Source organism: Cannabis sativa, chromosome 5 (genome assembly GCF_029168945.1).
Source record: "Cannabis sativa cultivar Pink pepper isolate KNU-18-1 chromosome 5, ASM2916894v1, whole genome shotgun sequence".
Lineage (NCBI taxonomy): Eukaryota > Viridiplantae > Streptophyta > Magnoliopsida > Rosales > Cannabaceae > Cannabis > Cannabis sativa.
Window position 1 is genome coordinate 28,808,475 of NC_083605.1, and position 13,630 is coordinate 28,822,104.

A 13,630-nucleotide genomic window follows, 5' to 3' on the forward strand; every position below is an offset into this window, starting at 1 on the left:
GAAAATATTTTTTAAGAATAAATTTAATATTTTTATCGGGTTTTTTTTAATACTTTTTATTATTTTTTTTATAAAATTAATAGAATATTATAATTTTTAAAATTAATTTTTTTTAATAAAAAGGACAAAATTTTATAGGCTAATTAGTAATTTTCCCCCCTGAACTTTGACATGTACTAAATCGTGCCCCCTGAACTTTTTTGGCCGTTAGAAATTCCCTCCGAACTATTGAGATTGTTAAATTTAAGGACTTTTGTCTAATTTGATTAAATTTTACTGTTTCAGTGATTGTTTATGTACTAAACCATGCTCCCCAGACTTTGATATCTACCAAATCATGCCCCTCAAACTTTGATATGTACTAAATTATGCCCCTTGAACGTTCATCTATGTTAGAATTTTTTACTAAAATTAGACAAAAGTCCTTAAATTTAACAATCTCAATAGTTCGAGGAGAATTTTTAACGGCCAAAAAAGTTCAGGGGACACGATTTAGTACATGTCAAAGTTCGGGGGGAAAAATTACTAATTAGCTAATTTTATATTGGTCAAAGTTTAAGGAGTAAAAATGTTAATTTTTAACAGCAAAAGAAACGAAGCCTAACAGAAGGAGCATAATTATATAAATGTTATATTTTAGAAAAATTTTTTAACAAGCCATATATTTTAAGGAGGAAAATTAAATAGTGAGTAAAGTTTAGATGGCAAAATTATTAATTATTCAAATACATTTATCAAATTTACCCGGGCACCAAACCGAATAACCAACCCGATCCGACCCAACAATCTGACATGGCACGAGTCTTCCTCTTCCTCATAAGTCATAACGTAATACTCAAAACAAAAACCCCAACCAAAACCCTTTGAAACAATCTAGCAGTCCACGCCAAACACAGGCGCAGAGCTTGTTTGTACTAGGGTTCAGGGTTTAACCAACAAACCCCGATCCAAAACCCTAGCATAAACCTAACATGGGGCGCTTTCCAACACCCTCTGGACCGCGCCTTCTCTATACTCTCTACAATTCACCCCGAAAATCGTCGCTTTCGGGATCTCCGTCTCCGTCACCAGCCTCCGCTGCACTCCTTGGAACCTTCCATTTCCGGAATTTCTCGTCCGGTAATCTAGCGCGATCAAATGAGGAGAAGGAACCATGGTGGAAGGAGTCGATGCAGAAGCTTCGCAACATCGGGATCTCTGCTCACATTGATTCCGGCAAGACCACGCTCACTGAGCGTGTTCTGTTTTATACTGGAAAGATTCATGAGATCCATGAGGTTAGAGGGAGAGACGGAGTCGGCGCTAAGATGGATTCCATGGATTTGGAGAGGGAGAAGGGAATTACTATCCAGTCTGCCGCTACTTACTGCACGTGGAATGGTTATCAGGTACTTAAATCTGAACAAGTTGGCCATTTGTCTGTTTGGATCGTTAGCCACTAGGTTGATTATTGGTGGTTCGGCTAATCGTTTCTTTTGGTCTTAGGAGTAGTTATGAAGTTTACAATTTGCCAATTGAGCATGCTGGCCACACACACACGCACACAGAGTTACAATGTGGCGTAATTCATCAATTTCTTAGGACAAAACTAAAATATAATCTCATTTCATATTGATTTTTACAGTTCAGTTTGATTTCAATGTAGAAATCTTTTTCTTTTTTTTTTTTTTTTTGAGAACTGGGATTTTAGAATTCTATTATTGTTTAAATATGACTTATTATTTTTGAAGTTGCTATCATTTATTATAAATTTATATAACTTTTTTCACATATACGTGGAATTGCTACAATTGCAGGTTAACATTATTGACACCCCTGGTCACGTTGATTTCACCATAGAGGTTGAGAGGGCGCTGCGTGTTCTTGATGGTGCTATTCTTGTGCTTTGTAGTGTTGGCGGGGTGCAAAGTCAGTCAATTACTGTTGATCGGCAAATGAGAAGATACGAAGTTCCAAGACTTGCTTTCATTAATAAACTCGATAGAATGGGAGCAGATCCATGGAAAGTTCTTAACCAGGTACATATTAACAATTTAAAATTGTTTTTATTTTTTTAGATAATAATAATTTAAAATTTATAAACTTTCATTTTACTTTTTTTTTTTGGGGGGGGCTAAAACTGTAGTTAGCACATATAGTTTATGATAACGATAATTGATGCAAATTGTCTTGCTGAGATGAAACTCTAAGACCATTCTCAAATGATGTGATAAGGCTTGACAAGACTGATGAATGGCCTTGCTGGTTTATATTAGTGACAAAGGATGCCTGGATAGTTTTGCAATATTCTTGAATTTATTCAGTTTTTTAAGTTTTAATTGATATTATTGCTGTGCTGTTCTTAATATATTTCGTTTTGGTTTTGTCTTTCAGGCACGGTCTAAACTTCGGCATAACAGTGCTGCAATGCAAGTGCCTATTGGATTGGAAGAAGATTTCAAGGGCCTTATCGACCTTGTTCAGTTAAAAGCTTACTATTTTCGTGGTCCTAGCGGGTATGTTTTCTGAGACATCATGTTGCACGAGCGGGTCTAACATACCTGGTCTTTCATTTTCATGCTTGGGTTGTTTTCTATGGTGCATGTTGCAGTGAAGAGGTAGTTGCTGAAGACATTCCTGCTGATATGGAGGCCTTAGCAATGGATAAAAGACGTGAATTAATTGAGGTTGTTTCTGAAGTTGATGATAAACTTGCAGAGTTATTTCTTAATGAGGAGCCTATATCTTCTACTGATCTTGAGGTAGGGAAAATTATGGAAAATTAACAAAACAAAAAATGCTATCAGATATATGTATCACATGGTTGTAATATTCTTTCTTAGAAATATTTACTTTTGCTTCCCATCCTGGAGTGTGTTAAAAAATGAAGATAAATATTCACAGCTCATGTGATAAGATGTTACAACATCCTTCAATATAATCATATGCGAAGAAATTCTATAACTCTTTTGGACCGTATGTAGTTTACTTTTTCAAGAGATTTTAGCTGTTCAAAGTGTTTGCATGATTGTTGAAACGTATGGCTTTCTTTTCTTTATCTCTTCCAGGAAGCAATTCGCAGGGCAACCATAGCACAGAAATTCATACCTGTATTTATGGGAAGTGCATTCAAAAACAAGGTACTTCCAAGTTTCTCTTTCTAATCAGTTGGTTTTAAATTGAAATTGAGAGAAGGTTTACATTTTTATTGTTTTTCCTTAACTTTGAGTTGAGACTTGAGATTGCAATGTTGTGTAGTGATTGTAAAGTAGAGCTTAAATTTATTTATTTTATTATCACTTCAAACTTGTGTGCTTTATTTAGGATACACGTTAAATATAGAAAATTAATTTTTGAAGGAATTCTGCGATTAGTGTTCTCATTGATATCAAAAACAGAGTTACAAAGTTCAATGTCTTCAAGGCACTAGGATAGCTCCACAAAGTTACTACTCTTACACAATTTAAACACAATAATCAGATGCCTTACGAAGGCAGCTGTTGGTATATTTATACAGTCAGCAAACTCTCTTATCAAAGTTCGTAAACAACTTACCATTACTTAAACTATCCAATCAATCAGATTTTACATTTAAAAACCTCATCCCTATTTTAATTAATTCTAATTTTGCCCTGGAATATGTTAGTCCAATTGGTGGCCCACCAGTTTATAAAAAGAAAATTAGTAGTAAATTATCTATTATTAGTATGAGTTTTAGAAAAATTAGGTACCCTGTGAGTACCCAGGAGGAGTTATATGAACCTTATACTGTGTGGGGGCAAATGACATGGCTGAACATTTGAGTACCGTCTTGGGTGGTATAGTGAATTATCATGAATATCATTATGTCTCATACTGGAGTAAAAAGTTCTCCACTCTCATTTTTGCTGTATATATTTTCATTGGTATCCGTTTATCTTTTGTCAATTTGGTGCTCAGGGTGTACAGCCACTTTTGGATGCTGTGCTTAATTATTTGCCCTGTCCAGTAGAAGTCAATAACTATGCTCTGGATCAGACGAAGAATGAAGAGAAGGTACTTAAGCTGGGGCACTTGTATTCCTGAACATTTATTTTGTAATTCTTGTTCTGGTGTGTAATTTGTGAATTAGCATGTAGGTTACATTGTCTGGAACGCCTGATGGACCTCTTGTGGCCTTGGCCTTTAAATTGGAGGAAGGTCGTTTTGGGCAATTGACATATCTAAGGTATCTTTGAGTAGTGCTGTGTTTGTCATGTTGCTTATCTTATTTTCACATTAATATCACTTAGCAAATCAGTTTGGCTAATAATTTTCTTTAAATAAAGAATTTATGAAGGTATTATTCGGAAGGGTGATTTCATCATCAATGTTAACACAGGCAAGAAAGTTAAGGTGAGTTTGAACACTATTAGGTTTTGGTTCCAAGCTAATTTCTGTGCCTAAGCTGTAGTGGTCATGTGGTCTGATTATCATTATCTCTATAACTTTTTGCATGGTATCATTTGTCTTTAACTTTTTCTTTACCTTTTTTTTATTATACTATAGAATATAGATGCATGCTTCAATTCGAATCAGCTTTTTTAACGGAAAATATTATTATCTTAAGTCTACTTTAGATGCCTCATAATTAAATAGCAGGACTGTTGACTTATTTTGTTTCTCTTTATTGAAGCTCCTTTTTTCTCCCACAATGGTATTGTGATGCTTTTCTCTGTATTTGTTTACATCACATCCTAAAGGTCTATTAACTCCTTGGTACAGGTTCCTCGCTTGGTTCGGATGCATTCTAATGAAATGGAGGTTAGAATTTGTTAGACTAAGCTTATTTTATTATTTATTTTCTATATATTCTTTTTTTTTTTGAACAACGAACAATTTCATTGAAAAAAAATCAGCTTTGAGTAAATCATAAAGAAGAGATGGAATATCCTCCATCCAAATTAGTTTACCATCCACCCTAAGTACGTGCATGCTAATTCATGCGTAGTCATAATGACCGAATGATTTGCATAAATAAGGGACGCCTTAGGAAAATTAGATGGTTAGCTAAAAAATAACATCTAAAAGAGAGCCTAAATCATTACAGAAGAAAAATCTCTTATAAAAGGCAGAAATCAAAGCTAAACAATCAGGCTCAAAAGAATGAGAGGAAGTCTAATAATTCCAACAACCAATCCCATGCCACCATTAGAGAATAGAGCTACAGCTTTTCCGTGACTGTGAGATTCCTTTGAGCCCATCTTAATCCAACCAAAAAGCAAGAACTGCTGCTAAAAAAGTTGATACCTAGACCAAAAAATACCAAACAAATAAATCAACTTCATAAGAAAACGTTAAAATAAGTAATTTTAAAATTATATCATATAAATTAATAATATTTAAAAAAAGAGAATTGTAATAAAGCTAATCTTTTGAAGTCCTTGCATCTTACAATGACCAAGTGAGTAAAATAAAAATACACTTATATAAAATGTATAAAATTAATTATTACACTACTTAATGGTAATATTAAAATGAAAATTTTTAATGTTGAAAAACATTTCAAAATATTATTTTATGAAGAAAATACTTATCTTTACTATCTATGGAACGGATCGTCACTACTACCTCTCGTCCTTCTTAGGATAAACACAAAACGAACCATCATATATAGTGAACCACCATATATGATACTAAACAATACACATGAGCACATAAACATACTACCATATATGATATTATTTTAGAATCAAATATTTGTATAATTTTTTTAAGTGCTAATTCTGTAGGTAGCTGTAGAATTGCTGCTGTTAGTATAATAATAGAAGCAGACTACGCGTCAACTTGACATGTATTTACTGACATGTATGTCTTGGGCTCTTTTTCTGCAGGATATTCAAGAGGCACATGCTGGGCAAATAGTTGCTGTGTTTGGTGTAGATTGCGCATCAGGTCTGACCATTACTCCAAATACAAACATGTTATTATTACTATCAATTGATGGTTGAGAATAGCTCAACAATCAATAGTTTTCTGGTCCCCAATTATTGTAGGGTTTGACGGGAAGCCTACATAAGAGGAAAAAATTGCGGTAATAATAACTTAGTGAGAACTGAGAAGAAGTTGCTTGCTGTATTTTTTTTAAAAAGGGATAGAGGCCATTGTCTTAGACTGGCTCATACCTGTTTTATATTGAAAGCCCTCACTTGTGGCAGAGGAAAACCGTTTGATATATGGTTTTAGCATAAAACACACCAAAAGAAGCACAAAAACAAGACAGGACACAAAGTATAAACAATACTTGTTTGTCCAAATGAAAAATTAGATCAAAGTTCTCCATTCTCTACTTAAATCTAAGAATGAGAAGTGTTCAAAATGATTAGTCTTGTACACTCAAGTGGCTGTCCAAAATCTAATTCTGTCCCACAAATCCTCTACTGAACATTCAGATCCTTCAAAAATTCTATTATTTCCTTCTAACCAAACAGCCACTACACAGCCATGACTGCTGTTCTCCACAAGCAAGACCTGCGCTTACTGCCTCTGTGCCTCCCACCTTTCTCACTATCATTTGGGGTACTGACTCGGGCAGAACCCATTGATTCTCAAATTCGTTCATCAGATTAAACCATAGATTGTGAGCAAGACGGCAGTTTAGGAACAAATGCACCACTTCTTCCCCACCCCTCTTGCAGCAAACACACCATCCCAGTGATAAAGGAAGAAAAGGTCTCTTTTTTTGCATCCTCTCATGTACATTAATTTTGCCTAGAGCTACCAGCCACCCAAAAACTTAACTTTCGATGGACCATTGCTTTTCCATAAAGTCTTAGGGGATAGTTAAATTGCTTGTGTGATTACTATAAGTGAAGATGGTGCTAAATAATGTGGCAATTTAATTATGATGTTTGTTCCTTTGATTCCCTTGCCCTTTGAGTTTTGAGAAATTTTTCCTGAGACTTTGTTATATGATCAGGCGATACGTTTACGGATGGATCAGTTAAATATACCATGACTTCTATGAATGTTCCTGAACCAGTGATGTCATTAGCTGTCCAGCCAGTCTCAAAAGATTCTGGAGGACAAGTAAGTCAGTTCTATGAAAATGTGTTTGTAAATGTTATTCTAGTCAGGCTATTTGATTTTGTGTTCTTCTAATCAGGCTTATTTTTTGATCTAGTTTTCAAAGGCTTTGAATCGTTTCCAGAGAGAGGACCCCACTTTTCGTGTTGGTTTGGATCCTGAGAGTGGGCAGGTCTGTTTGTTAATGTCATTCTTTATTCCGCTTGTTACAAATCAATTTTACTTTCTTTACCAAGCGTAAGAATAATTCTTGTTTCTTAGTGATCAATTTTCTTTTGATCAGACAATTATTTCTGGAATGGGAGAGCTACATTTGGACATATACGTTGAACGTATTAAGAGAGAGTATAAGGTGCCTGGCCTTTTTTCATTGCTAAATGTCTAATATGGGATAGTCTATCGCTATTTTTAATTAAAATGTGCTATTCTTTCTTTGTATTCTCTTTTATACAGGTTGATGCTACTGTTGGAAAACCTCGTGTGAACTTCAGAGAAACTGTTACTCAACGGGCTGAATTTGATTATCTACATAAGAAGCAAACTGGGGGACAAGGTCAATATGGAAGAGTATGTGGGTAAGCATGCACAATATTTGTTTGTGCTTGACAATAGTCTTTTAAAAAACATGACCACAACATGTGCCCAAGGCTGCTTAGTTCTATGCACTCTATATTGATTAACTTGCTAATTTAGTGAGCTTAACAATGCTGATTGATTTTCTGCATCGTGTACTTAAGTTTGTTTCAATTTGTATCTTTAGATATATTGAACCACTTCCTCCAGGGTCATCAACCAAGTTTGAATTTGAAAACTTAATTGTTGGACAAGCTATTCCATCGAATTTTATCCCAGCTATTGAGAAGGGTTTCAAAGAAGCAGCTAATTCGTGAGTCCTTTGCTGGTTGATTTTTGATCTTTGAAAATATTTCAGTTCACAACAGCTGACCTGTTTCTTTTATGTGCTCAGGGGCTCATTAATTGGACACCCAGTTGAAAATATTCGTATATGTTTAACAGACGGAGCTTCTCATGCTGTGGATTCCAGCGAACTTGCATTTAAGTTAGCTGCAATATATGCATTTAGAAAGGTTCTTTTCTATGTCATCTTTGTATTTTAATAGTGACAACTATATGTAATTTTGTTTCTATTTTATTTTGCTTTCTTCTTCGGCTCAAATTTGAATTTGTACTTATTTTTAATTTTCTTTTTCTTGTAAATCAGTGTTATACAGCAGCAAGACCTGTGATATTGGAGCCTGTTATGCTGGTTGATTTGAAAGTACCCATAGAATTTCAGGGCACTGTTGCTGGCGATATTAATAAGTAAGTTGCTTTTCTACTTTTGTACGTAGTGTATTTCAAGGTTCCATACCGATTTCACTAATTAATAATGGGTGGTGTTCACATAATGTAGGAGAAAAGGTACCATTGTTGGAAATGACCAGGATGGTGATGATTCTGTTATTACTGCCCATGTGAGTCATTTTTTTTTCTTACTGTTAGTATTATCTAGATTAGACTTGACTGATCATTTAAGAACATGCTTTAGCTTCTAAATATTAATTCCCTGATGTATTTATAAGTAGAAGGTTAGGAGCTTTTTGTCTTTACAATTTTTAAGACTGATCGAGTTGCAATGGCATTCTTCACTAGGTCTACTTCATAAGCATTAATGACACTCGTTGCATGTTTCTATACCAAATAAAACTAAATCTTCTCCTGACTTGAAATTCTTGCTATCTGTCATTGCCATTTGCATCATCTAAAAGCGCCAAAATACACCTGTTTTTGTTTAATCTCGATAAAGGAATAGTGCCTACTAATTGAGCTGTTAAGGGGTTGTGGAGTTCATGTAAAAACGGGTTATATTTACTTACCAATTAATTTAATAAATTAAATACTACCGCTGGTGGATTCTCTGAAAGAAAAATAGGTAATAAGCTTCTTACAATTTGTGATATTGGTCTTTCAGGTCCCTCTAAACAATATGTTTGGGTACTCAACGTCTCTACGTTCAATGACACAGGTAATGAAAATTGTCATGATTTTAAAAGGTGTACTCTTTTATGGTATGCATTTGATGTACAGTGAGTTGATACACTTATTCCATATTGGCAGGGGAAGGGTGAGTTCACAATGGAATATAAAGAGCATTTAGCTGTATCTCACGATGTGCAGGCGCAGCTAGTGAACAATTACAAGGGCACAAAGGAGGCTGAATAGTGGTAGATGGAGAGTCTTCATTATAGTTTTTCTTTTATTTTAAATTATATAGCAATTCTTGTAGTCGAAAAGACGAACTTCATAAATCCAGAAATTTTGACAGGAACTAATAAAATTTAGCTACCCGTGATTCAGGGGAAAATGATTGATGTCAATAAACTGTAGTCTCTTGTAACAACATTATAGCAGCATATTAATTCTAGTGTGCTTTTTCGGTTTGGAATGGGTAATCCTACCTTGTTTAACATATCAAACTCATTCTGTCTTCTTTTTGATTCAACTATACATGGTAAAACTCTTTAAAGTAAACCAGTCAGAGCTGGTATGAATTGATCCCAACAAATGTTGGATAGTAATTCTTCCCAATTAGGTAAATGCTTCCCGCAAATTCGTGGGTAGTTCCAGGTCAGCTTCAAATTCACTTAGGGGAGAGAAATAACGGTCCACCATATCTTCGGTAACTTGCCCTAATGTTGGAGGATCCCACTGCATTTTGAAACCATAGAAACTGTTACCATTAACGTTTCAGCACCTATTACATGATGTTATCAACCCACATTCTGTTAAAGAATTAAATATAAGAACATGATACCTTTGGTGCCAAATCTTTCTCCACTACCTTTGCCCGAACCCCCTGATAAAACGCATGCAGCAAGTAGTGATTAATTTAATGACTTGTCACGAGTCTATGCATGGCCTTGATTTCGTCCCAGTAGGAGACAAATTCTTGTAGCAAGTCTACGCATTGCCTTGGATTTTATATATCTATAATTTTCTTTTTTAAAATGTACCTCCGTAAAGTCCCCTGAAATCTGCTTAGATACCCCCTGCAATGACATTCGATATTCCCGAATCAAGCATTGATCAAGAGTCTGAAATCTACCTTCTCGTATCTGAGGAGACCAATATTAGAACAGTTAGCCAGGTCATAGGTATGATACAATCAAGTTTCATCAAAGAAAACTTCAAGAAGGTAGAGAGAGAGAGAGAGAAAGACCTACCGATCTCAATGAAACCTTCAAGCTCAATGGTGAAACTTCTTTTAGTCTCTTCGCAGTGGAAATGCACCATGCATCCTTCGTTCTAGCTGCTTCATTCTCCTGAGAATATGTTTAAAGAAGTTAGATAAGGAATTATTTTTTATGTCTTATATACAAAATCTCAAATTTAGTTGGGTTAATGGTTAAAAATCAGCATATGTTTACCATAGCATCAATGATTTCTTCAACAGTATCATGGCTGAAACACTTGTCAACTACTTCAATCCTAAAAATGCCAGAAATACAAACCAAGTAAAATATTTAAACAAACGATGTTATCAAATATTAAAAGAAAAGTTGATATTGTAAACTTGTTTAAATTGACGGGAAGTCATAGGGTATAGATTTTATACAAGGATTAGGCTAATTAAACCTGCTGAGGACACCATTCTCTGAGTCTGGATGGATAAGTTCACCATAGTTTTCTAAGGTTGTTTCAATCACTGAAGGATCATCAGTTACTAAATTCCCAAGTTGTTCTTCAATTAAAGGAACTCTCTAGGATAGAATAAAATTATTAATTAATGATTAAAAAATTGACAAGGAAAAAGAAAGAAGATTAAGCAGAAAAACGGTATCCTAACTGAGCTATGTGAATAGTGTGTAGCAAGCCCACAAGCAACCATTTCTGCTCCATTGAGTTTTTCTCCTGTTAAAGCCAAGTACTCGCCTGCAAATTACATAAATTTACAAAAGTAAAAATCCACTCACCCTTGGAATATATATACATGAAAACACCTCGTTCTACCTTGTACCTGTTGATTAACATATCCAACAGAAGATATTTATTATATTATAAAAGTTTTCTCCTTGATCAAAATTCCAAGTCTACTTCTATAGATTACTTAAATATTCCACAAAAACTATGAAAACATACCTAAGTGACCAGGTAGATGCGAGAGATAAAAAGATGCTCCAGCATCAGGGTGAAAACCAATCAGAGTTTCAGGGGTAGCAAAAACCTGCAGGAAGGAATACGGATATAAATTCTTCCAGCTGAGATCAAGAGAATATTTTGAAAATGTATTTTCTCTCTATAAGACAAGTTTAAAAGATTACACAATAAAACAGGATGCGTAGAATCATGTTACATTTAAGAACTCCAAAAAAGGAAAATATAAATTGAAGCACACAGTTTTAAATAACAGAGAAAACAATTCAAGCATTTACAGTTTTTTCTGTTGCAAGACGAAACATCCCAGGGATTGATACTCCAGCACCACCCCCCATTGTAATTCCATTCAAAATAGCCACCTGCAAAGTGATTGATATTGTAACTAGACTCATTGAAAGTGTAGCCAAAAAGTTTATGTATACTATAAAGTATTTTCTTGATGGTAAAGTGGCAAAAGGAACACAACAAGAGCTATCATAGAAATACCGTTTTTTGATAATCACGTAAGAAAACATTAACAAAAATATTACCACAATCCCAATTCAAGGGTGGTTATCTAAAGTAACAACAAAAAATGTTCAGACTAAAGATCCATAAAAATTGATTTACTTACATGGGGTTTCAAATAAGTACCAAGTATGTACATAAACGTGTACAATGACCTAAAGAACTCCTTACAATCTTCTATCTTCCCTGCAAATATTAAAAGCTTAAGGTTACTCAACTAACTACGAACAACAATGAGATTAGGTACTTAACTGAAAACCACTGATTTCCAACTACGATACATGAATTTTGGAGAATAAATCAACAAATAGAGAATAACAGACAAGTATGCAACCTTTGTTTATAAAGTGATAAAGAGAAACGATATCCCCACCGGCACAGAAGGCTCTACCGCGGCCCTTTAAAGGTTAAGAATTGTATGTAAGGTTAAAACTGTTTTATGACCTCAATAATAATAATAATAACAAACACGTTAGTAACAACAGAAGATCAATTTTTAATGTGAAAACAGTGAAAGTAACCCAGAAGAGGGGCAGTACGGGAAAAGAAGTACCTTCATTACTACAAAGCCAATATTAGGGTCATTTTCCCAGCATTGGTATAGTTTCTGTAACCTAGTCCCCTAGATGGAAAAAGGTTCATCCTATAAGAAGTTTATCACTTGATTTCAAATAAGAGAGCATTAAAAAATATAATCAGAACAAATACAGGAACAAAAAAGAAAAAAGAGATTTTTAGAAATCAAAGCACAGTTAAGCAATTTAGTCAATCAGGAGGTTGGGTTCTGACCGGATATCAAAACTGGACCAATTGCATTTTTAGCTATAAATTTAAGGAAACGGGTTCTAACAATAAAGTTGAGAAAGAAGAAAATGGAAGCCATGATATTGAACATAAATACGTACCATTACAGCAGTGAGAGCATTGAGGGCTGAGGGTCGATTGAGAATCGCAGTTCTCGACCAAGGTTTCCCTTCAACCAATACCTACAGAGAGAGAGAGAGAGCTAATTATTGAGGTGTAAATAGAGAAAATAATGGAAAGGGCAATCTGAAAACTTACTTGGCTGTCAAGGACATCGGCCGAAGCAGAGTGTGGCACGGAAGAGAGGGCTCTGTGATGGGTATGGAAGCCATAACAATGAAGATTTTGTCGTAGTAATGAAGCTGCTTTCTTGAGCCTCTGCATCGTTTTCCCTGGTTACAGCCTAATCAAAGTATCTATTTAACTTCTTGACCCTATGTTAGCATTGATTTTGTACTTGTGTTGTATGGTAAATTTAGTATTGGCATTTAAGTGGTTAAATTAGAAAATTGGTATTTTTGAGAAAATGAGATGGAAAAATGATAAAATGGCAAAATTGCAAAGTGGGCCCATTATCCAATTATAGAGCCGGCCACACTAATGCAATTTACCATATATTTTTTTTTATTATTTTAATGCTAATTAAATCTAACCTAAACGTAGGTGGTTACCTATAAATAGGTAGTGATGGCTTCAGGAAAAAGATGATGCATCTCATTCCTTCAGAGAAAAATTCTAAGCTTTCTTTCCTATACCCTAGCCGCCACTTTCCCTCTCTTTTCTTCTTCAATTTTTTTTTTTCAGCCTTGAGTGATAGAGTGAGTGCCCACACACATCAAGTGGTATCTCAACCATAGTGTGTAAGACTGTGAAGAATCCAATCAACAAGAAGGAGAATCGGACTCAAGAAGAAGAGAAAGAGATCCAGGTTCAGATCTTGATAATGTTCTGCTACAGAAAGGAATCAAGGGCTAGAGATCTAAACGGAAGGAGTCATTATATTCCGCTGCACCCAATGTAAGGTTTCCTAAACTTTATATGTGTTTATTTTATTGTTTTAGAAATTCATATTAGGATGTTAATGAAACATACTTGTTAGTAAATCTAGATCCTGGCAAAATGTATCCAACAGTTACAG

The 13,630-nt window shown here is 34.7% G+C and overlaps 2 protein-coding genes across 4 annotated transcripts; one reads left to right on the plus strand and one right to left on the minus strand.

Moving 5' to 3' along the window:
- Positions 1–716: 716 nt before the first annotated feature.
- On the plus strand, positions 717–9,464 carry LOC115715675 (elongation factor G-2, mitochondrial). The gene is made up of 20 exons (XM_030644333.2): positions 717–1,388; positions 1,797–2,018; positions 2,374–2,495; positions 2,591–2,741; positions 3,048–3,119; positions 3,919–4,014; positions 4,098–4,186; positions 4,287–4,353; positions 4,723–4,761; positions 5,832–5,892; positions 6,917–7,026; positions 7,121–7,195; positions 7,307–7,375; positions 7,477–7,598; positions 7,784–7,909; positions 7,991–8,111; positions 8,246–8,346; positions 8,438–8,498; positions 8,996–9,049; positions 9,142–9,464. Exons 1-20 carry the CDS (start codon positions 972–974, stop codon positions 9,244–9,246), a joined length of 2,280 nt encoding a protein of 759 aa, XP_030500193.2. The 5' UTR covers positions 717–971; the 3' UTR covers positions 9,247–9,464.
- Positions 9,377–12,942, minus strand: LOC115715677 (3-hydroxyisobutyryl-CoA hydrolase-like protein 1, mitochondrial). 3 transcript variants are annotated; one of them, XM_030644334.2, is made up of 14 exons: positions 12,751–12,942; positions 12,594–12,674; positions 12,242–12,310; positions 12,023–12,086; positions 11,795–11,874; positions 11,457–11,540; positions 11,164–11,248; positions 10,871–10,956; positions 10,660–10,784; positions 10,452–10,512; positions 10,248–10,346; positions 10,038–10,139; positions 9,839–9,880; positions 9,377–9,732 (listed from the first exon to the last, which is right to left on the minus strand). In XM_030644334.2, the coding sequence occupies exons 1-14, from the start codon at positions 12,874–12,876 to the stop codon at positions 9,613–9,615; spliced, it is 1,224 nt and encodes a 407-aa protein (XP_030500194.1). In that variant the 5' UTR covers positions 12,877–12,942; the 3' UTR covers positions 9,377–9,612. The 3 variants fall into 3 exon arrangements, with proteins under 3 accessions (XP_030500194.1, XP_060971571.1, XP_060971572.1); XM_061115588.1 differs by having other exon boundaries at positions 10,038–10,073; positions 12,751–12,934; XM_061115589.1 differs by lacking the exon at positions 12,242–12,310 and having other exon boundaries at positions 12,751–12,924.
- Between the last annotated feature and the right edge of the window lie 688 nt (positions 12,943–13,630).

What these genes read in the sequence shown, in the direction of transcription:
- LOC115715675 (XM_030644333.2), top strand. Translation starts at nt 972, where the DNA reads ATGGGGCGCTTTCCAACACCCTCTGGACCGCGCCTTCTCTATACTCTC. An exon ending in TTCAAAGAAGCAGCTAATTC is followed by an intron (nt 7,910 to 7,990) that starts GTGAGTCCTTTG and finishes TTATGTGCTCAG; the next exon opens with GGGCTCATTAATTGGACACC. An exon ending in GTTGCTGGCGATATTAATAA is followed by an intron (nt 8,347 to 8,437) that starts GTAAGTTGCTTT and finishes CACATAATGTAG; the next exon opens with GAGAAAAGGTACCATTGTTG.
- LOC115715677 (XM_030644334.2), bottom strand. Translation starts at nt 12,876, where the DNA reads ATGCAGAGGCTCAAGAAAGCAGCTTCATTACTACGACAAAATCTTCAT. An exon ending in GTCTTGCAACAGAAAAAACT is followed by an intron (nt 11,249 to 11,456) that starts GTAAATGCTTGA and finishes TCCTTCCTGCAG; the next exon opens with GTTTTTGCTACCCCTGAAAC. An exon ending in TGAAGGTTTCATTGAGATCG is followed by an intron (nt 10,140 to 10,247) that starts GTAGGTCTTTCT and finishes TGGTCTCCTCAG; the next exon opens with ATACGAGAAGGTAGATTTCA.